A 25,315-nucleotide genomic window follows, 5' to 3' on the forward strand; every position below is an offset into this window, starting at 1 on the left:
AAAATACCCAGCCCACAGACCAAACCTGGCCCCTTCAGCACTCTGAGCACCTGCTTCCAGCTGTTCACCCTGTTTGTGGTTGAACCTCATCTCTGATTCTTGAATAATCAGTGATCCAGATGTTGAACCATCAGGATTTCTAAACAATTGGATGCTGGATCACTGAAATTTTACTAGACAAAGATTACATGCGAAAGTAATCTTTTAAATACCAATGAGAAAGTATATACTGCAGATTCTTTTTAATAGTAATACATTTAAAAGTTAAATACAAGTTTGGAAAGGAAGTAATCTTTATTGCAGTAACTAAATAGTTAGTCTATTGGACCATCAAGTTAGTCAAGGACAAATGTAAAATTATAACATTGATAGACAATCAAAAAAAACAGCCTACAGCTTGTTACACTTGAACAGAAACAACCATACAAGTTAACAACATGTGAAATTTAACCATAGCAAAGATAGGGGATAAGCTAGTTTTAACAGTGTAATGATATGTCAACTTAGAAAATTTAAGCTTAAGTTTTTGATATGAACTGTAAAATTATTTCCACGGGCTTTACTTTCAGTGACATACACTCTTATTCCTCAGAAAACAACAAAAAAAGGAAAAAATAATCAATGTATTTTGTTAAAATTTATTCAGTGTGAGTATCACCCATGTGACTGATACCACAGATTTCAGAGTAATTTCAAATTTAAGCATGCTGATATTTAGAGAAATAATCATCCTAATTTACCAAATTAAAAAAAAATACAGATCAGGGCTCAAAGCCAGGACTTCAAAATATATACAGCACAGTACAATAATGAATCTTAAAAGAGAAGGATCCAGTTTCTTCAACCATTTTAAAAGTTATTGCTAAAAGCTTTAAGTGTGTTACTCTACATACATGTTGGGGTATTTTGGTGTCTGTGGTCTTGATTGTAAAGCAATATTCTCGGCAACATCAGATAAAGAACAAGTTCATCATCCTTTGCATTACTATAGACACAAACACTTAAAAGATTCTTCTTAAAGAATCTCGACATTAAATTGGTAAAATAACTTTAATCATATAGTTCAAAATAACTTTAAAATATCACAGTCACCTGAAACAAAACAGTCATACATTGTTTACTATTATGTACAATATATATTCTCATCATTAAACACGAAGAATACAAGGAATTAAAATTTCTAAAATGCTTAATCTAATTACATCAAATTAACTCAACTGTCCTCTCATAATGCTGAATTCTTTAAATGGAAGTCAATTTTTGACAAAATCTCACATAATAGTAACACTTTCTGGAGATGCTTGAAGAACTACAGTTGAAAAGTCATCTGTGAATTGACTCTTTTCCCAACCTTTGCGTATTTTTCTCAATCTCCTCTTAATGCATGGAAGCAGCAAAATAATTTTCCCAAGGATGACAATGAAAGGTAGAATTAGTGCAAGGACAAAGGTTGGTGGTGTGTAAAACCTGTAGTACTGCTCCTCAAAAGCTCGTTTCCATCCGTAAATCAGTACATGAAAAGTACTGATCAACAGAGCCACAAAACCAAGAGTAGACTGGAAGAGAAAAGAATGGATATACTTAGTAACATCGATTTACAATTCCTTACAATATTAAATATTGCATAGATATTCCAATAATATATGCCCTTCCCTTAACTTCCTTTGTCAGCCATGGTCGCGTAACCATGCTATTTGAGAACAACTTCTTCTGTGGGGCATACCTATCCTGTGCCTTGTGAACTATTCCCAGAAACTTCGGTGATCTCTGCACTTCCGTCGTCCCCGCCAGCATCCTCCTCCAATCCACCTGGGGCAAGTTCCTCTCTCATGCCTCTGTAATTCCTATTATTCTGTTGCAGTACTGATACATCTGACTTAAGTTTCTCCCTCTCAAATTGTAGTATGAATTCAATCATATTATAATTACTGCCTCCTAAGGGTTCCTTTACATTGCTCCCTAATAAGATCTGGGTTATTGCACAACACCCAATCTACGATAGCCTTTCCCTGAGTAGGCTCAAGCACAAGCTGTTCTAAAAAGCCAGGCATGCAACAAATTCTCTCTCTTGTGATCCGACACCAACCAGAGTTTCCCTATCCCCTTGCATATTGAAGTCCCCATTACAATTGTGACATTACTCTCATTATATGTCTTTTCCAGCTCCATTTGCAATCTCAAGTCTGCATCTTGGCTACCATTTGAAGACCTATATATGATCCCATAATGATTTTTTTTTAAACTACATAACTGCACATGAAACAATTAACTGTGGTATTTAAAGAGTACAAAGTTCATTATTGCTACTAGTTTTCTACTGGTTAAGAATACAATGATGGGGAAGTCATCAATGTAAAGATGACTGAAAAAGGGAGGTGTATTTAGTTAAAATCTACTTATGCTACCAAGGTAGCTATTGTAGATTTCATCACTCTCATTACAAGGAGATGAATGTTAACATAATGCCATGACATGAAGCACTTATGTCATTATTATTTGCTTTTTGTTACTATTCTAAACAGAAGAGCAAAACTTTGAACCCCTAGCCATCAGTCCTTAAGTTTCAATTAACCATTTTTCCCCTTGCCTGTTAGAGATCACAGGAACCACCAGGATCTAGTTGCAAACCACCTGCATTTATTAGAATTATGGCTGCTTTCATTCATAGATGGGATTTCTGAGAGGAAAAGGAAGTGTGTACTTATGTATATACAATCGCTGAAGTGCTTATGGAAAATACCAAAGGCATTTGCTTGTTTCAACCTTCTTTTGACAGAGAAGTAGCAAAAAAAAAATTGATCATGGTATTGATGAATTGAAAATGCAGGGTTGTGAATGTCTCTGTCCGAGAGGATAGTACTGCATGGTTTAGTACAGTTGTATCATTAATAGTCATGACAAACTTTGCATCAATACTGGTATTCAGGATCCTTCTTAATTTACGACTGTGTAAGGAAATATTTGTATGGTGTAATTTATTTTTGCAAAGTAGATTCATAAACATTTCTGCTGGAAATCATTAACAAGCAGTAGTTTTAAATTGCTCTAAATGTTACAAAACATCCTTTGTCTTGTAAAGGCTAAGTACTGTCCAAATCAGTGTAAAGTTAAGAAATCCAGCAATAAATCTTTATGAGCAAGAATGTGAGTCATGAGCAAACACGGGGAAACGTATAATTCTCCTTAACTTCCGCCACCTCCAACGGGATCCCACTACCAAGCAACGTATAATTCTCCGTAACTTCCGCCACCTCCAACGGGATCCCACTACCAAGCACATTTTCCCCTCCCCCCCCTTTCTGCTTTTCGCAGGGATTGCTCCCTACGCGACTCCCTTGTCCACTCATCCCCCCACCATCCCTTCCCACTGATCTCCCTCCTGGCACTTATCCTTGTAAGCGGAACAAGTGCTACACCTGCCCTTACACTTCCTCCCTCACCACCATTCAGGGCCCCAGACAGTCCTTCCAGGTGAGGGGACCCTTCACCTGTGAGTCAGCTGGTGTGGTATACTGTGTCCGGTGCTCCCAGTGTGGCCTTTTATATATTGGTGACTGGGAGACCTGACGCAGACTGGGAGACCGTTTTGCTGAACACCTACGCTCGGTCCGCCAGAAAAAGCAGGATCTCCCAGTGGCCACACATTTCAATTCCACGTCCCATTCTCATTCTGATATGTCTATCCATGGCCTCCTCTACTGTCAAAATGAATCCAAACTCAGGTTGGAGGAACAACACCTTATATACCTACTGGGTTGCCTCCAACCTGATGGCATGAACATTGACTTCTCTAACTTCCGTTAATGCCCCTCCTCCTTACCCCATCCCTGACATATTTAGTTGTTTGCCTGTTCTCCATCTCCCTCTGGTGCTTCCCCCCCACCCCTCCTTTCTTTCTCCCGAGGCCTCCCGTCCCATGATCCTTCCCCTTCTCCAGCTCTGTATCACTTTCGCCAATCACCTTTCCAGCTCTTAGCTTCATCCCACCCCCTCCGGTCTTCTCCTATCATTTCGCATCCCCCCCCCCCCCCCCACTACTTTCAAATCTCTTACTATCTTTCCTTTCGGTTAGTCCTGATGAAGGGTCTCGGCCCAAAACGTCAACAGTGCTTCTCCCTATAGATGCTGCCTGGCCTGCTGTGTTCCACCAGCATTTTGTGTGTGTTGTTGTTATGTGAGTCATGAGAATGACTCTCCATTCTAGCATCTATTTTATACCAATGCCAAGACATCTAGACTGCATAATAAAGGAGTAACGCTAAAGTAAATTCAATTTATCTTTTAATGATAGTGGTGAACAAAGTTAATAATAAAATTATCTTGGATGAACATCAGGCATCTGATCTAAATGAACATTAGGCATCTGATCTAAATGAACATTTAATGCACATTATATTCATGAGCAATGCAGCTCCATTTTGATATCAAATGAGTATTTTGCCTTCGGAGATGTCTTTAGCTGATATGTGATCTTTGTACAGAATAGCTTGCTAATATTTTCTTTATTATAAACTTGTTAATCTTTTCCTTTCCCATCCTCCAAATAAAGGGCCGTGATCATTTGCTTAGAAATAATGTGTAGTGATATGAAGCATAGATCATTACCTTTTCACATATGAAAAATATGTTTTCATAGAAAACATAGAAAGATAGAAACCCTACAGCACAATACAGGCTCTTTGACCCACAAAGTTGTGCCGAACACGTACTTACTTAAGAAGTTACCTCTGGTTACACATAGCCCTCTATTTTTCTAAGCTCCATGTACCTATCTAAAAGTCTCTTAAAAGATCCTATCATATCTGGCTTCACCACCGTTGCCGGCAGCCCATTCCACGCACTCACCACTCTCTGATTAAAAAATTTACCCGTGACATCTCCTCTGCTCCCAAGCATCATAAACCTGTGCCCTCTTGTGGCAGCCATTTCAGCCCTGGGAAAAAGCCTCTGACTATCCCCACGATCAATGCCTCTCATCATCTTATGCACCTCTATCAGGTCACCTCTCATCCTCCGTCGCTCCAAGGAGAAAAGGGTGAGTTCACTCAATCCATTTTCATAAGGCAGGCTTCCCAATCCAGGCAACATCCTTGTAAATCTCCTCTGCACCCTTTCTACAGTTTCCACATCCTTCCTGTAATGAGGTGACCAGAACTGAGCACAGTACTCCAAGTGGGGTCCAACCAGAGTCCTATATAGCGGCAACATTACCTCTTGGCTCTTGAAATCAATTCCACGGTTGATGAAGGCCAATGCACCATATGCTTTCTTAACCACAGAGTCAACCTGCACAGCAGCTTTGAGTGTCCTATGGACTCGGACCCCAGGATCCCTCTGATCCTCCACTCTGCCAAGAGTCTTACCATTAATACTGTATTCTGTTGTCATATTTGACCTACCAAAATAAACGAATTCACACTTAGCTGGGTTGAACTCCATCTGCCACTTTTCAGCCCAGTTTTGCATCCTATCAATTTCCCGCTGTAACCTCTACAGCCCTCCACACTATCCACGACACCTCTAACCTTCGTGTCATCAGCAAATTTACTAACCCATCCCTCCACTTCCTCATCCAGGTCATTTATGAAAATCTCAAAGAGAAGGGGTCCTGGAACAGATCCCTGAGGCACAACCACTCTTCGTCTTCTGTGTACAAGCCAGTTCGGGATCCACAAAGCAAGGCCCCCTTGGATCCCATGCCTCCTTACTTTCTCAGTAAGCCTTGCACGGCATACCTTCTCAAATGCCTTGCTGAAATCCATATACACTGCTCTACCTTCATCAATGTGTTTAGTCCCATATTCAAAAAATTCTATCAGGCTTGTAAGACATGACCTGCCTTTCACAAAGCCATGCTGACTATTCCTAATCATATTATGCCTCTCCAAATGTTCATAAATCCTGCCTCACAGGATCTTTTCCATCAACTTACCAACCACTGAGGTAAGACTCACTGGTCTGTAATTTCCTGGGTTATCTCTACACTCTTTCTTGAATAAGGGAACAGCATCTGCAACCCTCCAATCCTCCAGAATCTCTCCCATCCCCATTGATGATGTAAAGATCATTGCCAGAGGCTCAGCAATCTCCTCTCTTGCCTCCCACTGTAGCCTGGGGTAGATCTCTCCAAGTCCCAGTGACTTACCCAACTTGATGCTTTCCAAACACTCCAACACATCTTCTTCCTTAATGTCTACATGCTCAAGCACTTCAGTCCACTATAAGTCATCCCTACAATCACCAAGGTCTTTTTCCGTAGTGAATACTGAAACAAAGTACTCATTAAGTATCTCTGCTATCCCCTCCGGTTCCATACACACTTTTCCACTGTCACACTTGGTTAGTCCTATTCTCTCACATCTTATCCTCTTGCTTTTCACATACTTGTAGAATACCTTGGGGTTTCCCTTAATCCTGCTCACCAAGGCCTTGTCATGGCCCCTTCTGCTCTCCTAATTTCATTCTTAAGCTCCTTCCTGCTAGCCTTATAATTTTCTAGATCGCTACCATTACCTAGTTTTCTGAACCTTTCGTAAGCTTTTCTTTTCTTCTTGACTAGATTTTCAACTGCCTTTGTACACCATGTTTCCTGTACCCTACCATCTTTTCCATCTCATAGGAACGTACCTATGCAGAACGCCATGCAATTATCCCCTGAACATTTGCCGCATTCCTGCTGTACATTTCCCTGAGAACATCTGTTCCCAATTTATGCTCCAAGTCCCTGCCCGATAGCTTCATATTTCCCCTTACTCCAATTAAATGCTTTCTTAACTTGTCTGTTCCTATCCCTCTCCAATGCTATGGTAAATGAAATAAAATTGTGATCACTATCTCCAAAATGCTTGACCAGGTTCATTTCCCTATACCAGATCAAGTACAGCCTCTCCCCTTGTAGGCTTATCTACATAGGTGTGTTCAGGAAAGAGGAGCTTGCTGAAGCCAAGAAATGCTCCAATTTTGAATATATATGGTGGGTTCAGACACTTAAAAATGGATGTTCCTGGCTCTTCCTTCTTCCTGGTTCTTGTCCTGTTAATGACAGGACTAGATATGCCACCTCAAAAGAGCCTCAGTCATGGATTAAATTATATCTATACTTTACTGCTTCTGATCTTTAGCATGCATGTAATCCTGTTAAATAGTTTCAGGTGAATACACCATTTTCAGATGTGTGCCTGGTTCAGGTCCTCTAACCTCTCACCATATGTTCAATATAGTTATTGTCTTTAGCCTCCTGATAGGAATGAATTCTTGGTGACAACAAATAAAAGATTTTGATTAGAACCATGTTAAATGGAAAAATATTGTACACTATTCCATTTAAACTGACTCTAATGTAATACATCAGACAAAAATAACCAAAATAGAACTCTGAAGGCTAAACGCTACATATTATTTGTGGATATCAAGGGGAAAACATACATGAATAAAGCTGAATTCCCTCCAATTCATTGAATTACTGACTGATGGTATTGAAGTCACCGCTAGGAGCGACAGTAAGCCCAGGCTCATTATCCCAAAGGATATATACATTTCCATTCTCCACACCTCTTCTTCGTTCCAGGAATTTTCATTATTGAGATGTACCTAAGAAAAAACACAAAAGTTTTTGACAAGAATTTCAGGCTGTTAGCAAGACACTCAGATGACACACAAAAAAATAACTTCAGGCATTCCAAGGCTTAAATGAAGAAATTATGGCTCAGTTAAGAATGTACTTTGACACACAACAAAGCAGTCAAGAGAGTGGTATGTGGAAGAAGTGTTATCACTTGTGGTTGTCTTCAGGGCCCTATATGAAATGAGTGAGTAGTCTGAGTTTAAGACCTTTGGTGTATTCAAAACAAGAAAATGCACTTCTTGATTTGGAACTACTGTGGGTTCCAGTTAATTGGACTCATTGAGACCAGGACATATTGGTCCAATTAAGCAGGAGCCCCAAAAAGCCAAAATTTCATGGAAATAGTTAACAAGGTCTAAAAAAAAAGACAAACTGCTTAACTGAGTAACAAACAAAGTATTTAAATGAAATACAAAACAAATTAGAACACCACCAATATTACTACAGTTCTATAAAACTGTATTAGTTCTTAATGGTCATCAACGGAGGAACTCATTGAGTTTCCACTGCCATATCCTATTGATTGAATGCAATTGAACAAAACCAGCACAGGCACCTAGTGCAGATAATGGACTGCCTTCATAGCCTTCCTACATGAAGTAATGTCATTATCCAACAATAAATTTCCTGGCATCCTGTGTAGTCAGTAGCCCAGGTTTAATGTCATCCTTATCACTATTCTTGTGGTCATATTCCTTTCCTTAGTGTTTCAATGCAATTCTTTCAACAATTGCGTCCTTTAAACTTTCACTTTCACTGTAACATTCAAGATGATTGTTGATACCTTTAAATTCTTCATAGTTCCTAACTTGTTGAAGTAGTGAAATAGCTTCATTTTCATTCACGGATGTTTCCTTCACTTACAAGCCGGAATGCTTGAAACCACAGTGAACAAAACAGTTCTGAGTTGTCTTGCTGATTACTTATCACAAACTCATTGACGATCTGTACTGCCTGTAAAAGGTTAACCGTTGCACTCACTTCCTTGGCTGTTGAAGAAGACGTCAGTAGACATGCTTCAATTGCTATGAGAATGTGGTTTAATGAACTTTCCATAATATCTTTAATTTTTTTAATGATTCCCATATGCATTGGCTGCACCAAAACTGTTGTATTGGCAGGCAGAAATTCCAGCTGGATGTTTCTCAAACATTTTACATTAGGGAGTGCTGCACCATTGTCAACAAACGGAAGAATTTTGCTTGATTTCCACTGTAGCTCCATATCCCAAACCATCAGTCATTTCTTAAAAATTTCAGAAGCCACCCATGCATTCTTGATAGCATAGTACTCTACTAGTAAACTACTCATTCTAAGCCACTTAAAGCATTGAGGTTTAATGTTTTTCCCAATAATCCACAATTTCATTTTATCAGTTCCTGACATATTTGAACAACACAATTATTTTATCTACTGCTTTTTTTTGAACCTGAGTGTTGTGTGTTTGTAGCAAATTGAATGATATGGCCAGCATGGAACAACAAAAAGGCCTGTTTCATTAGCATTGTAGATATGAGGGGTAATTGATAAGTTCATGGCATAAGGTAGAAAGAGTCAATTTTAGAAAACCTAGCATATTTATTTTTCAACATAGTCCCCTGCTACATGTACACACTTAGTCCAGCGGTCGTGGAGCATACAGATCCCTTCCTTGTAGAAGTGGTCCACAGCAGGAGCAACTTGGACCTCTAGGTGGTCTACAGCAGGGGTGTTTGATAAGTTTGTGGCCTAAAGTAGAAGGAGATGAGTTGTGCAGCTCTCGTTACATGCACGTGCAGGTCAACTCCTTGAGTGAAAATGCCGAAAGTTTGAAGTTAATAACTCAACTCCTTCTACCTTAGGCCACAAACTTATCAATCACCCCATGCTGTGGACCACTTCTGGAGGTCCAAGATGCCGACTTCTACAAAGAAGGGATCCGTAAGCTCCACAACCGCTGGACTAAGTGTGCAAATGTACGAAAAACAAATGTGCTAGGTTTTCTAAAATTGACTCCTTCTACCTTAGGCCACGAACTTATCAATCACCCCTCGTACATCTGCACAAAGTTTTTGAAGCAAGCCAGGGAGTTTTGTAAATCTCCATGTGTCTGTACTCCCTTTCTTGAATTTCATGTGGTGCCCACATTTCCATCAAGCCACCAACTGTCTGTTGCATTAAAGTTTTTATGCCGTGGCAACTCAGCTAGCCCAACGGACTTGTTTTTTTTTAAAAAAGACATTGGTCCACTGACACACATGCTCACCTCATCCAGTTACAATGAAAAACCATTGACAGAGGGCCTCTTCAACATCTGGTAGGTGGCTTTTAACATGATCCAGTAGGCTAGTGTCAGATCTTTTCACGGCATCTTGGCAAGGTCTCAAAACTTTTTTTTAAAGTCAAATTTCAAAAAAAAAAGAAAAATAGCTGCCTTTTGATTCGACACCCATTGGCCCAAATGGATAATAACATAAGCACATACAAATGATGCAAGTGTTCACTCCAAGCACAATGCAGTGTCCAGTGGCCACACAAGTGCAAATGACTGACAGTCTCCTACCCCAATAAAGCAGCGTAGTGTCCCAAATAAACAAAGGACCTCCTGCTAAGTTCTTGATTCATTTTTTCTTTAAGAGTTGTCCAAAATAAGTGGCTGCCCTGATTAACCAATAGACCAATTAACCACAATCCACTATAACTGCAAATCTCTTCGAAGTCAATGATTGTTGTGGAAAACAGAAAATGCATTAAGGTTGGGTTGACACAAGCTGCTGGGACTAGAGAGCAGCATTCTTGATTCTGTATCCAAATAGGAAATAGTTGCCATCTATAAAGATGAAATGGCTCCCTAAAATGGAAAACTATCATTCCTCTGAGAGAATAATTTTCCAACTTCACAATCACATAAAAGCAACATGAAACTTTAATAATACAGTACTCTTGTGTACCATTGTATTTTTAGAGTTCCTGATTAGCTCATAGGAAAAATGAGTCTGCAGGAAGTCTAATTAAACAGATTGGAAAACATAGGCCATGAGTTAAGCAGGTAAATAACGTAGTTAGGAAGTCAGATGGGAAATTGGCCTTTATTATTCAGGACATCAGATATGGAAGTGGGTAGACCATGCTCCCTTTTTTAAAACCATGGTAAACTTCAGCTGGAGTACTGTGAGCAGTCCTGGTTATTGAAGCAGAGAAAGGGTGTAATAGCACTGGAGAGGGTGCAGAGGAGATTTACCAGAATATTGTTTAGAATAGATCAGTTCAGTTAGAAAGGAGTGGGAAGAAATTGTTGAACCCGAATCTGGTCAGCGAGTACAGACAAAAACATGAGAAAATCTGCAGATGGTGGAAGAAGACCATAAGATATAGGAGCAGAAGTCAGCCATTCGGCCCATCTAGTCTGCTCCACCATTTAATCATGGGCTGATCCAATTCTTCCAGACATCCCCACTCCCCTGCTTTCACCCCATTTTGTGTGTGTTCCCAGAGTAGAGAGGTGAGAAGACCAGCAAAGAGACAGGACGGGAGGGGCAATAAAGGATCCTGAGGTGATTGGTGGACTGAGAAGGTGCAAGATTACAGGCAGTAGTGCCATGTAGGAGAGGCAAGTAGGGAATGGAGTTGGAAGACTCTGGCAGGTGAGACCAACAAAAGTGAATGGGAAAAGAACAATGGATGCGGCATAGAGGGGGAGGAAGGTGTGAATATGGGTAAGCAGAAACACAAAGCACTACCGTAACAATTGGAACTGGATAGGGATGGGTGGGGAAAAGCCTGCATGTGAAGTGAGTGAATAGTCTCCAGATGAGAAGGAAATAGAGGGCAAAGCTGGATCACTGACAGCATTTAAGTGCATAAATGAGTTCTTCAAATGCTTAGGCATAGAGGTCTTTGGAAATGGGCAGTGGCTGTATAAGGTGCAATATATCATGGCTATTTGAAATTCATTAAAACAAGTTAGCTAGCTCATCCATCAAACAAAGGGGGATCTTAACAGATGGTTGGATGACTAAAGGCTGATTTATATTTCTGCGTAGTAGCCTACGCCACAGCCTTCGTAAGCAGCCTGCGCCGTTGTGTGCATTTATACTTGTGCGTTGGTGTGTCTGCGTCACCTCCAAAACGCTAGTCAGTAGTGGGGTTTCTCTGCCACTGTGTAGAGTTTCTTCGTGTACTTCAAACAATGGCGACTGAGCACATCATGTTGGAGTTGGAGCTAATAAATGTTGAACAAGGGTTTTATTTAAATTACTGCAACGCAGAAAAGAGGGAAGTCGTCGGACGAGATGGTGTGTACAACCATTGAACGGATTGAGGCAAAGGAGGGTGAATTTTCTGTGCTTGTCCGGCCACTGAGAGACATGCATGAGGAAATGCATTTCAAATATTTTCGGATGTCCGCAGGTAGATTTGACGATTTGGATCATCGTCTCCAACCATTTATTTTGCATCAGTGTTCGCACAGTATGCCTATAGACAGGAGGAAATACGATACTACCAAGCGGACCAATCACAGTTGTTGCTGTCTGTGTCACCGCAATGCGCAGTTACATTTTTGGAGAGGTGGGTGTCAGGCTATGGCGTAGGGTAGGGCGTAGGGTACAGTGTAGGTTACATGGCTACGTCGTACCTGCAGCGTTCATTTGACACAGAAGTATAAATCAGCCTTAAGAGGTAGAGGGATTGGGAGAGAATTCCAGAGCATAAAGTCTAAATGGCACAAGGCCAGACTGAAAAGTTCACGTCAAATGGAATGATTTTCAGTCTGAGTTGACTCATCTTACATATTGTATTCATTTTCTATGTCCTGAAATACAATGAAGTAATCTTGAGTCAGTGTAATTTCTTCCCACCCTTAGCAATGATAACGTTGTAGCGATGTGCTACACACAGCACTGAAATAACGACACGTAGTCGGTAAGTTGTTTCAAGACTAATTTATTCAAACTTGGCGGTGCTGACATTTAATCCCTAGCACCCGCCCTCTCCGGGCAGAAATGACGTTGGAGGTGCATCACCAAAGTCTGCCCCCACGCGCTGGCTATTTGTGAGCTGGTTCGCCTGCGCAGAAAGTGGGTCGCCACATAACCCCCCACCCCCGAGAACCGGCGATACACCCCCCAATGTCCACAGTCTGGATCAGCCTCTGTTTGGGAGGTCTGCCTCTGCGCCGCGGTGCCTGAACCTCCACCGGCTGCGCCAAGTCCACATGGGCTGGTTTGAGTCGGTCCACCGTGAAAACCTCCTCTTTCCCCCCAATGTCCAGAGCGTACGTGGACCCGTTGTTGTTGATCACCTTGAACGGCCCCTCGTACGGCCACTGTAGCGGTGCCCGGTGTCTACCCCTTCATACAAACACAAACTTACAGTTCTGCAGGTCTTTGGGTACATGGGTCGGGGTCCGTCCGTGCTGTGAAGTCGGTACGGGGGCCAGGTTGCCGAGCCTCTCGCGTAGTCTGTCCAGGAGTGCTGCGGGTTTTCCTCTTGCCCCCTTGGGGCTGGTATGAACTCTCCTGGGATGGCCAGGGGTGCGCCGTACACCAACTTGGCCAACAAGGCGTGCAGATCCTCTTTGGGCACTGTGCGAATTCCAAGCAGGACCCAGGGAAGCTCGTCCACCCAGTTAGGTCCTCTCAGGCGGGCCATGAGAGCCGACTTCAAGTGACAGTGGAAGCGTTCCACCAGTCCGTTCGACTGTGGGTGATAGGCAGTTGTGTGGTGTAGCTGCATTCCCAACAGGCTGGCCACAGCCAACCACAGGCTGGAGGTGAACTGGGCGCCTCTGTCGGAGGTAATGTGGGCTGGTACCCCGAAACGTGCTACCCAGGTTGCAATCAGTGCTCGGGCGCAGGAAGCGGCAGATGTGTCGGTGAGCGGGACTGCCTCTGGCCACCTTGTGAACCGGTCTACCATAGTTAGGAGGTACCGCGCTCCTCGGGACACTGGTAGGGGGCCCACGATATCCACATGAATGTGGTCTAACCTCCAGTGGGTGGGTTCAAACTGCTGCGGCAGGGCTTTAGTGTGCCGCTGTACCTTGGCTGTTTGGCACTGCGCGCACGTTCTGGCGCATTCACTGACCTGCTTGCGAAGTCTGCGCCACGCGAACTTGGTGGAGACCAGCCGGACAGCCATCCTGATAGATGGACAGTTTTTGCGCCAAACTGTGTATGGAGTCGAAAACTCGCCGCCTCCAGGCTGCCGGGACAATGGGGCGAGGTTGGCCCGTAGCCACGTCGCACAGGAGGGTCCTCTCACCTGGGCCTACGAGAAAGTCCTGCAGCTGCAAACCCGAGACTGCGGTCCTGTAGCTGGGCATCTCGTCGTCTGCCTGCTGCGCCTCCGCCAGTGCTGCATAGTCCACCCCCAGGGACAGGGCCTGGACAGCTGGTCTGGAGAGTGCGTCCGCCACGACGCTGTCCTTTCCTGAGACATGCTGGATGTCTGTCGTGTACTCCGAGATGTAGGAAAGATGTTGCAGCTGGTGAGACGACCAGGGATCGGACACCTTCGTGAACGCGAAGGTCAACGGTTTGTGGTCCGTGAACGCGGTGAACGGCCTGCCTTCTAAGAAGTACCTGAAATGCCGGATTGCCAGATACAGTGCCAACAGCTCCCGGTCGAAAGCACTGTACTTGAGTTCGGGTGGTCATAGGTGCTTGCTGAAGAACGCCAGGGGTTGCCAGCACCCCTCGATGAGGTGCTCCAGCACCCCACCGACTGCTGTGTCAGATGCGTCCACCGTGAGGGCAGTCGGAACATCCGTTCTGGGGTGCACCAGCATTGCGGCATCTGCCAAGGCTTCCTTGGCTTTAACGAAAGCGGCTGCGGCCTCCTTGTCCGAAGTAATGTCCTTGCCTTTACCCGACATCAGGGTGTACAAAGGGCGCATGATACGGGCTGCTGAGGGGAGGAAACGGTGGTAGAAGTTCACCATACCAACGAACTCCTGTAGGCCTTTGACCGTGTTGGGCCGGGCAAAGTGGCGGATCGCGTCTACCTTGGCGGGCAGAGGTGTTGCCCCATCTTTGGTAATCCTGTGGCCCAGGAAGTCGACGGTATCAAGACCAAACTGGCATTTGGCTGGGTTGATCGTGAGGCCGAAATCACTCAGGCAGGAATAGAGCTGGCGGAGGTGGGACAGATGCTCCTGGCGACTACTGCTGGCTATAAGGATGTCGTCCAAATAGATGAACGCATCCAGGTCGCGTCCCACCGCATCCATTAGCCGCTGGAACGTCTGTGCGGCATTCGGAGGAACTCAAACAGGCCGGACGGGGTGATAAGTGCTGTTTTGGGGATGTCTTCAGGGTGCACCGGGATTTGATGGTATCCCCGGACGAGGTCTACTTTGGAAAATATTCTTGCGCCGTGCAGGTTTGCAAAGTCCTGTATGTGCGGCACGACGTAGCGGTCTGGAGTTGTAGCCTCGTTCAGTCTGCGGTAGTCGCCGCATGGTCTCCAACCCCCGGCTGCTTTGGGCACCATGTGCAGGGGGGAGGCCCATGGGCTGTCAGACCTCCGTACGATCCCCAATTCCTCTATCCTCTTGAACTCCTCCTTCACCAGGCGGAGCTTTTCCGGGGGGAGCCTTCATGCGTGGGCGTGGAGGGGTGGTCCCTGGGTCGGATGTGGTGCTGTACCCCGTGTCTGGGCATGGCTGCCATGAACCGCGGTGCCAGAATCGATGGGAAGCCCGCCAGGATTCTGGTAAATTCGTTGTCCGACAGCGTGATGGAGTCCAGGTGTGGGGCTGGCAACTTGGCTTCACCCAGGAAGAACGTCTGGAAAGTCTCGGCATGTACCAGTCTTTTCCCTTGCAAGTCAACCAGCAGGCTGTGAGCTCACAAGAAGTCCTCCCCAAGGAGTGGTTGGGCTACGGCGGCCAGTGTGAAGTCCCACGTGAACCGTCTGGCGCCGAATTGCAGCTGCACTGTGCGGGTGCCGTAGGTCTGTATCGTGCTGCCATTTGCAGCCCTCAGGGTGGGTCCTGGCTTCCTGTTGCGGGTGTCGTACCCCGTCGGGGGCAAGACGCTGATTTCCACTCTGGTGTCGACCAAGAAGCAGCGTCCCGACTGTTTGTCCCAGACGTACAAGAGGCTGTCCTGGTGGCCAGCCGCCATAGTCATTAGCGGCAGCTGGCCCTTGCAGGGCGGGCGACAACAGTGGGCTTTAGTACCCCACCGCTGTTGGTAGAAACACCACTGTTTACTGTCCTCTTCACTCCTGCCTCTGTGTTGTATGCACCCCCCTGCCGGGCCTGGTCTGGTCCGCTGTTGGGCACGTGGCCTGGTAATCTGACTGATGGACACCCCGCTCTCCCTCTTGGCTTTCCACAGCATGTCTGCCCGGGCCGCCACCTTCTGGGGGTCACTGAAATCTGCGTCGGTCAGCAGCAGATGTATGTCCTCGGGCAGTTGCTCTAGGAACACTTGCTCGAACATGAGGCAGGGCTTGTGTCCGTCAGCCAGAGACAGCATCTCGTTCATCAATGCCGAAAGCAGTCTGTCTCCCAAACTGTCCAGGTGAAGCAGGCGGGCACCCCGCTCACGCCGTGAGAGGCCAAAGGTCCCAATGAGCAGCGCTTTGAATGCTTCATATTTGCCTTCTTCCAGGGGCGACTGTTGAAATCCGCAACTTGGGCAGCTGTCTCCTGGTCAAGGGCGCTCACCACGTGGTAGTAACGCGTGGAATCCGAAGGTATCTGCCGAATCTGGAACTGGGCTTCTGCTTGGCTAAACCACACGCGTGGTCGCAGCGACCAGAAAGTCGGCAGTTTTAGCGAAACTGCGTGAACAGATGAAGAGTCAGTCATCTTTGGTCCAAATCCCGTTTGGACCGTCGGGGTCACCAATGTAGCGATGTGCTACACACAGCGCAGAAATAACGACACACAGTCAGTAAGTCGTTTCCAGACTAGTTTATTCAAACTTCGCAGCGCTGGCATTTAATCCTTAGCGCCCGCCCTCTCCGGGCGGAAATGATGTCAGAGATGCATTACCAAAGTCTCCCCCCCGCGTGCTGGCTATTTGTGAGCCGGTTCGCCTGCGCAGAAAGTGGGTCGCCACAACGTAATATTTATTAAAATGCCCAAATTTAGGTTAAAATAAAAGCAGATAAATAAAAAGGACAAAAACCACAGATGTTGAAATCTTTGGCTGGAACCATGAACTCAGCTTCTCTTTCCACAAAAGCTGTGGCAAGTTGTCCAGCAAATTTTGATGTTATATCAGATTTACAGAATTTACTCCACTGCCTCCCCCAAACACTTTATCATTCACAGATGGTGGAAAATCTGAAATACACAGAAACTCTTGAAATTACTCGAGGCCACACAACATTGACAGAGAGAAAAAACATTGACTTTACAAATAGATGAGTTTGGTTATTTAAAGTTGTTGAATTCAGTGTCGAGTGCCAAGATGTGTAACATGCCTTGTTACAAAGTGCTCTGTTTTGTGCTTCATCAGCAGGTTTCATTTGGTTAATTTAGATATTACAGCTGGTCTTGTTCCCCTGAAGCAAGGCTCAAAAACTATAATTACAGTTTTATAGGTTTGTTGTTGGTGCAGAGTTGGTCCTTCAGGAAAGTGATCATGCGCATTTTTAATCTGAAAAATTCAACAGAGTTTGGACAGGAACTGGCATCTCTGTTGTTGCTCTGCCTAGATGGAGAAGGAGGTGAGAGAAGAGATATAGGAAATAGATGAAATGCAGTTAATGACTTTGTCATTAACTAAAGTAGAGAGTTCAATGTCCAGACTCAAATATTTCAACTTTGGGTAACTTACCTTTACTTTATTTCTGGCTCTAACAGAATCAGCCAGTTCTGTCCATCACCATTTTGACTTTTTAATTACCATTTTCAATTTGTATACAGTCGGCCCTCCTTATCCACGACGGATTGGTTCCGGGACCCCTCGCGGATACCAATATTCGCGGATGCTCAAGTCTCTTATTCAACAACCCCTGTCTCAATGTGGTGGACCTTAGGACCCAGCGGAACCTGAGACCTTAATTAACCTGTCTCAGTGTGGCGGACATTAGGACCCAGCGGCAGAGATCTGAATCCGCAGTGTTTCTGTTCACGAAAATAATCACGATAACGATTGAAAATAAAGTGAAAATAATGAAGGGATCGGAAAGAGGTGAAACGCCATCGGTCAACGATCGGAACAACTTTAAAGGATAAAGTGAGAAAGGCTGTGCCCCGTTGAAAGCTACAATTATTACTAAGCAACACAGTGGTTTAATTATTGGGTTTTGGGGTTTTGATCCTCCACATCAACCCGGCACAGTGGAGAGCGCACTTCATAGTGATCTGTCACTAGATCGAACTTGGGAACTTCCCGAGCCCGGTGCTGAAACATACGTTCTTAAGTGTTTTATATGCATAGAAAGGTAAAATATATACTTTATATGAATGCAAACGTTTGACTAACTGACACTAAATAATACCGGATGTAGCTGTTCCGTCTTACTTAGTAAGAGAACTTCCAATTTTTTTCGATCCCGATGCACGATAACCCACGCACATCCTCCCGTATACTTTAAATCATCTCTAGATTACTTATAATACCTAATACAATGTAAATGCTATGTAAAATAGTTGTTATACTGCATTGTTTAGAGAATAATGACAAGAGAAAAAAGTCTGTACATGCTCGAACAACAAGTGCTGGAAGAGCACTTCCGGGTTTTTGTGATTTGGGGTTGGTTGAATTTGCGGATAAGGAGGGCCGACTGTAGTGTGGCCTGCTGGGCATGTTCCACAGCCTTGTCATTTACACATTAAATAGTTAGAGCCACATGCCACATAACTGAAATTTTAATTGATATCCTAACCACTCCATTAATCCAATTGGTCTCCTCCTATCGAACAATCCCTTTGTTCTAGCCGTCACTTCCCCAACTTCTTTGCTACTGAAATCCAACACGTTTTCCCTCTTTTCTAGGGTGACAAACAGAAACATTAATTCTTTTGTATTCCACAGATGCTGTGTCCTTTTCTATTGTTTTCCATTGTTACTTATGTACATCCAGAAGAGGTTCACCAGGAAGTTGCCTGGATTTGGGAGTTATTAGATGCCAAAGGAGGCTGGAGAAACTTTAACTGTTTTCTCTGAAGTGTAGGAGGCTGAGGAGGCCTGATGGGAGTTATATACAGGCTTCCAAACAATAGTCAGAATGTGGGGTACATATTACAATGAGAGATAGACAAGTCATCTAAAAAGGGCATGCTACATAGTTACAGGGGATTTCAATCTGCAGATTGATTGGAGAAAATCAGGTTAGTGCTGGATCCCAAGGGAGGGAATTTGTAGAATATTTATGAGCTGTCTTTTTAGAGCAGCTTGTGCTTGAGGCCACTAGCAAAAAAGTAATTTTCAATTACATGTTGTGTAATGAACGAGATTTGATTAGGAAACTTATGATAAAAGGAACACTCAAGAGCCAGTGACCATAGCATGATATGGTTCTCCCTGCAGATTGAGAGGGAGAAGCTAAAATCAGATACATTAGTGTTAAAGTTGATTAAGGGAACTACAGAGGCATTAGAAGAGAACTGTCCAAAATTAGTTCAAAGGGGACACCCAGCTGGGATGAAGGCAGAACAGCAGTGGCTGGAGTTTCTGGGAGCAAGCCAGAAGGTGCAGGACAATTAATCCCAAAGAAGTTGCAGTATTCTAAACAGAGGATGAGGCAGTCGCAGCTGACAAAGGAAGTCAAAGACAACACAAAAGCAAAAGAGAGGGCATATAATATAGCAAAAATTAATGAGAAGCTTTTAAAAAACAACACAAAGAACTAAAAAAAGCAATAAGGTTAGAAAACGAGAGTCAGGTTTATTATCATCTGCATGTGTTGTGAAATTTGTTAACTTAGCAGCAGTAGTTCAATGCAAAACATAATATAGAAGAAAGAATAAAATAATATAACCATATAACAATTACAGCACAGAAACAGGCCATCTTGGCCCTTCTAGTCTGTGCTGAACGCTTATTCTCACCTAGTCCCACTGACCCGCACTCAGCCCATAACCCTCCATTCCTTTCCTGTCCATATACCTATCCAATTTTACTTTAAATGACAGTATCGAACCTGCCTCTACCACTTCTACTGGAAGCTCGTTCCACACAGCTACCACTCTCTGAGTAAAGAAATTCCCCCTCATGTTACCCCTAATCTTTTGCCCCCTAACTCTCAACTCATGTTCTCTTGTTTGAATCTCCCCTACTCTCAATGGAAAAAGCCTATCCATGTCAACTCTTTCTATCCCCCTCATAATTTTAAATACCTCTATCAAGTCCCCCCCAACTTTCTACACCCCAAAGAATAAAGACCTAACTTGTTCAACCTTTCTCTGTAACTTAGGTGCTGAAACCCAGGTAACATTTTAGTAAATCTCCTCTGTACTCTCTCTATTCTGTTGACATCTTTCCTATAATTCGGTGACCAGAATACTCCAAATTTGGCCTCATCAATGCCTTGTACAATTTTAATATTACATCCCAACTTTTATACTCAATGTTCTGATTTATAAAGGCCAACATACCAAAAGCTTTCTTCACCACCATATTAATAATAAAGTAATCAATTACAGTATACATATATTGAATAGATTAAAAAATGGTGCAAAAAAAAGCAGAAATAATATATGTTTAAAAAGTGAGGTAGTGTTTAAGGTTTCAATGTCCATTTAGGAATCGGATGGCAGAGGGGAAGAAGCTGTTCCTGAATCGCTGGGTGTGTGCCTTCAGGCTTCTGTACCTCCTACCTGATGGTAACAGTGAGAAAATGTCATGCCCTTGGTGCTGGAGGTCCTTAATAATGGCTACTGCCTTTCTGAGACACTGCTCCTTGAAGATATCCTGGGTACTTTGTAGGCTAGTGCCCAAGATGGAGTCGAGTAAATTTACAACCCTCTGCGGTTTCTTTTGGTCCTGTACAGCAGCCCCTTCATACCAGACAGTGATGCAGCCTGTCAGAATGCTCTCCGCGGTACATCTATAGAAGTTTTTGAGTGTATTTGTTGACATACCAAATCTCTTAGAACTCCCAATGAAGTATAGAAATATTGAGGTAAGCTAGTAAATAATATAAAAGAGAATACCAAAGGTTCTATTAAAGAGTGAAAAAGCAGAGAGTGGACCACTGGACGATGATGCTGGAGATGTCATAATGGGGGATAAAGAACTGGTGGACAGACTCAATAAATTGTGGAAAACACCAGCAGTATGCCAGAAATTTGAGTGTGTCAGGGGGCAAAAGTCAGTGTAAATTAATAGCACCTGGCCCATGCTCCAGATGAGGTGGTGGAAGAAAATATTGCAGCAACTTTCAATAGGTGTTTCGACAAACACATGAACAGGCAGGGAATTGAAGGATAGAACATGACTAGTTTAAACTGGCATCACAGTCAGCACAGACATTGTGGGCTGAATGGCTTGTTCCCCTGGCGTTTTGTGTTCTGGACAGTGTGGGGTCTGTGGCTCAAGCAATAATATCAACAAAGTAGGAGTAAGATAAATACCTCATCCAGTTTATCTCAGTTTATCATGGACTTCAAAGGCACATGTGCAACGGTGGCAGGTTAACTATCTCAGCAATAAATAATTTCAACAACAAATTGATTTTTAAAAAGAGCAAAGTTCAAACGTCACTTATTAAAAAATTACCTGCTGGTAAGCCATGTTGAGGTAGAAATATCGTTCTGAACGTCGCATTGGAAGGCAAAGACTGTATACTGCATGAACAGAGGCAAAAAAGAAACTCAAGAGCCCAAGCTGCTTCCGACATTGCAGCCAATGTTCCAGCCAGACAGGAAACCGACGATATTTAGTTCCAGAATTCAACTGAAAAGCAGCTGCTAGCAATCCAGCCAGGTACACAAGTGAAAGGAGAGTAATAGCAACAACAGGCAAAGTCTTGTTCACTATTTCGATTGGAATTTTATAGAAGTTGCTTTGTTTGTTCTTCACATAGGGGTGTACAATGTCACGGATGAACGAGTATATGTAGAAGAATATGGCTAGGCCAATAGCCACAAGCACAGGGCCTCTCCAGTGGGTGAAGAGATGTAGGGGCATATTTTCTATTTCCTTAGCTGAAGACAATGTTCCCATGTCAACAGGAATAAAGCCCAGCTGCCGAGTGAGTTCAATTATCAGTTGTCGGGCTTCCACCACATTGCTGCAAATGTATATCTGATAGATAACAGAAAACAAAGCAAGTGTGAGCAAATCCCAAACTATTTTCCATTAAAGACATCATGTTAAAGATGCAATCAAATATCATCTCAAAAACAAAAAATATTTTTTCTATTACATACAATGAATCTTAGTATCAAATCACTTTGCAGACAAAACATTAAGAAAACAGGCAATGAGGTATTGCATGTTATTCTTAAATTTATGAGTAGATTTTCCTATGAGTAGGCTCCTTAAGGTTGTTACAGTTGGATGGTAATGGTGATAAGCTCCCACTACCTATTAAATTCTCCCAACGGCATGTACCTCAAATAGCCTCTGACAACCAAGTCCAGCTCCTGGCCTTCACGTGTGGCTTAGCTACTAAGCCCGGTGGAACCATTTCGACTGACAGGAGAAGGGGCAAAGGTGGGTTACAGCTGCCTTAAAATCAGTCGCTTTGGGCAGATGGGGTTTGTCAGCCATGGTTGGCAGCTCGTCTAGCAGAAGGAAAACTGATCTCAAGCCTCCGCTGCCTTGTGGATATACCTGCTTATGGGCAAGGCTTCAGGAGTAAACCCACAGGGAAAAATCCAGAGCTGGAGTCCCTAGGGCAGCCCTACATTGAGTTCAATGTTGGCATGCAACTCCTGCAACACTGCCGGTACCAAACAGTATCAATCACTGCCGTTCCTTTGGGTTCATCAGATGCGTGGAGAGGGGAGCTTGCTCTCCATATCGTACTGCCCAGACAGCTAGGATGCAATATCCATGGTCAACTCTGACTGACAGAGGCCCTCACCTCATGCGAGTAGATTTTCCATCACACGCTGAAAAGTCCAATGATTATAAAACAAGGCTAAAATTAAGAAATAGAGAAGAAATAATCTTATTTTTAAAACTTGGATTTTAAACATACAATTAAAAAGTCAAAATGTTGTGGCTCAGAACTACTTTCATACTTCAGAGTAAGCACTTAAGTCTGCATTATGCACATTGACACTGCTATCCTAATATTGTTGCCATGTGTTTTAGGACCACAACAGAGATAATAATTTAAAAATGCTGTAGAACCTCCCTAGGTGAGGCCTCACTTGGAGTATTGTGAGTAGTTTTGGGCCTCTCATCTCAGAAAGGATATATTGACACTGGAGAGGGTTCAAAGGATGTTCACGAAAATGGTTCCAGGATTGAATAGCTTGTCATGTGAACAGCATTTGATGGCTCTGGTCCTGTGTTCACTGCAATTCAGAAGAATGAGGGGTGAATTAATTGAAACCTATCAAATGGTGAAAGGCCTTGACAGAGTGGATGTGGTGAGGATATTTCCCATGGTGGGAGTATCTAAGACCAGAGGACACAGCTTCAGAATGGAGGGCTGGGGGGGGGGGGGGGGGGGAATGTCCTTATAGAAAAAGATGAGGAAGAATTTCTTTAGCCAGTGGGAGGTGAATCTGTGGAATTCATTGCCACAGTCTGCTGTGGCGGCCAACTCTTTATGTATTTTTAAGGCAGAGGTTGATAGATTCTTGATTGGTCAGGGCATGAAGGAATACAGGGGGTGGGGGGCAGGGGGGAAGGAAAGCCTGAGTTTGGTGTTGAGAGGAAAAATGGCTCAGCCATCATGAAATGGTGGAACAGGTTTGAAGGCTCAAATGGCCTAATTGCTGCTCCTATATCTTAATTACTACAATGTACATTTTTTAAAATTATTATAGTTTGGGAGTAAGAATTAACTTTAAGAAATCTAACAATAAAAAGGGAATTACTTACACATTGAAGGCAGGCGGGGTAAAAATAAACCTTTGTTTAAATGGTACTTAAAATGAAATTTAATAAGAACTGTAAATGGTAAAAATATGAATTAAAATACAAAATGCTGGATTCAGTTCACAGTCAAGCAACATGTGTGGAAAGAAAAACTGAGTTAACATTTCAAATGTGAGAATGTTGTCTCTCCTTCACAATTCTGTCAAGTTAGTTTTAAGTTGCAGAGAGAGAAAGATGAATAGGACAAAAAAAGATTTTCTCTTGAAGGGTATACCCAGGGTTACTGCAGCAATAAACTGTTGAAGTCATTTATTTCATAAACTAATGGTAGCAGTTAGAAAATACAGAAAAGGGACACAAAAGCTATGATAAGTAAGTCTAAAGAAAATGCTCAGCCCGTCAGGCTGTACTAGTGGAGAGAGTACAAAACCAATATTACTGATAAATTACTACAGCAGAGATGGTTAGTCCGAACATGGAGAAAGTTAGACATGGTTGTTGAATTGGATACCAAATCCTGAATGCTGGAAAAGGGATACAATTGATACAAGTGTGGGGAATTGAAGGAATGCAACCAGGTGCTCTGAAAATCATTGCGGCTGGGCAGTCACAGTTCAGAAGCAGGAAGACGCTTCAGGAGCAAAATGCTGGGGAAACTCAGCAGGTCTGGCAACATATGTGAAGAGGAATAAAGAGAGTCAATATTTGGGGTCATGACCCTTCATCAGGAGCACCCATGTTACAAGTCAGCACAGATTCAAAGGAGACAAGCACTGGAAGAATTAATGGAGAAGGTAGAGTTGGAGAAAGTACAGTGACGCTAGCTATGGCAGTCTACCTGCATTCAGTCCAGACGGTGGCACAAAGCCTCCAGACGCCTGCCACTTTAATTTTCTATCCCAGTTCCAATCTGACTTGATGTCTGAAGTCCATTGTAAGCTTAAAGAACCATTCTTATCTCCTATTTTGGAAAATTGCGTCCTGGACTCAATCAAATTTGATTACTTTTTAGGTAATCCAATTTCTTCTTTTATTTCAGAACAGATCAGTTCTGGTTTAATATTGGTTCAACTGGTCTTATCCTATTAGAAATATTCACTATCCATCACTCCCTTCAACCTTTATACATTTAAAACTAAATTGTCCTCTCTGCTTCCCAGTCTCTCTGACCAGAAAAGAGAACTTTCTCTTGCTAAAATTGCCTGACCAGCTTTGCTTCCATTACTTTGTTTCAAATGGAAAGTTGATATTTCAGCTATATACTGCCCTTGAAGCTAAGGCCATCAATTATTCCCCCCTCCCACAAAAAAAATAAATTACATCATGGCTTGAAAAAGGGGCATCTTATAAAAGGAGGGAGTGGGATGAGCACAGTGGAAATGAGACTGAATGGGATTGCTGTGTGCTGAATAGTCTGAGAAAGCAACCATTTGTCCAAGTTAAAGGCTATACATACCTCCAAGATGAAAAGTTTAGAGCAAATTAGATGAGTTTATTTTGTAACTGGCTATTCAATGTTTTATATGTTCATGTGTTTAAAAGGGTCTCTTATTGGAAGGATGGCACAGTGGTGCATGCATTATGTATTTTACTGATCCAGCAGTAAAACACCTCATTCTAATAAATCTCAGGCATCCTGTGATTCAGTAGCTAATATGCTGAGAATATATGAGATGAATGTTTGGGTGCAGTTATAGCTGCTTGTAACTGCTTACTTACGAGATGACATAAATGGTTGGAAAGATAC

General features: G+C 43.2%; 1 protein-coding gene across 2 annotated transcripts in view; it reads right to left on the reverse strand.

Moving 5' to 3' along the window:
* Positions 1–275: 275 nt before the first annotated feature.
* LOC140732238 (metalloreductase STEAP2-like) overlaps positions 276–25,315 on the reverse strand; it is a 56,609-nt gene continuing 31,569 nt past the window's right edge. For both annotated transcript variants that reach the window (XM_073054576.1, XM_073054575.1), the window contains exons 4-6: positions 21,289–21,816; positions 7,426–7,590; positions 276–1,556 (exon numbers count right to left, since the gene is read on the reverse strand). In XM_073054576.1, coding sequence (XP_072910677.1) covers positions 1,272–1,556; positions 7,426–7,590; positions 21,289–21,816 — 978 coding nt within the window. In that variant the 3' untranslated portion in view covers positions 276–1,271. The remainder of the gene's footprint in view (positions 1,557–7,425; positions 7,591–21,288; positions 21,817–25,315) is intronic.

This window comes from Hemitrygon akajei, chromosome 8 (genome assembly GCF_048418815.1).
Source record: "Hemitrygon akajei chromosome 8, sHemAka1.3, whole genome shotgun sequence".
Taxonomy (NCBI): Eukaryota; Metazoa; Chordata; class Chondrichthyes; order Myliobatiformes; family Dasyatidae; genus Hemitrygon; species Hemitrygon akajei.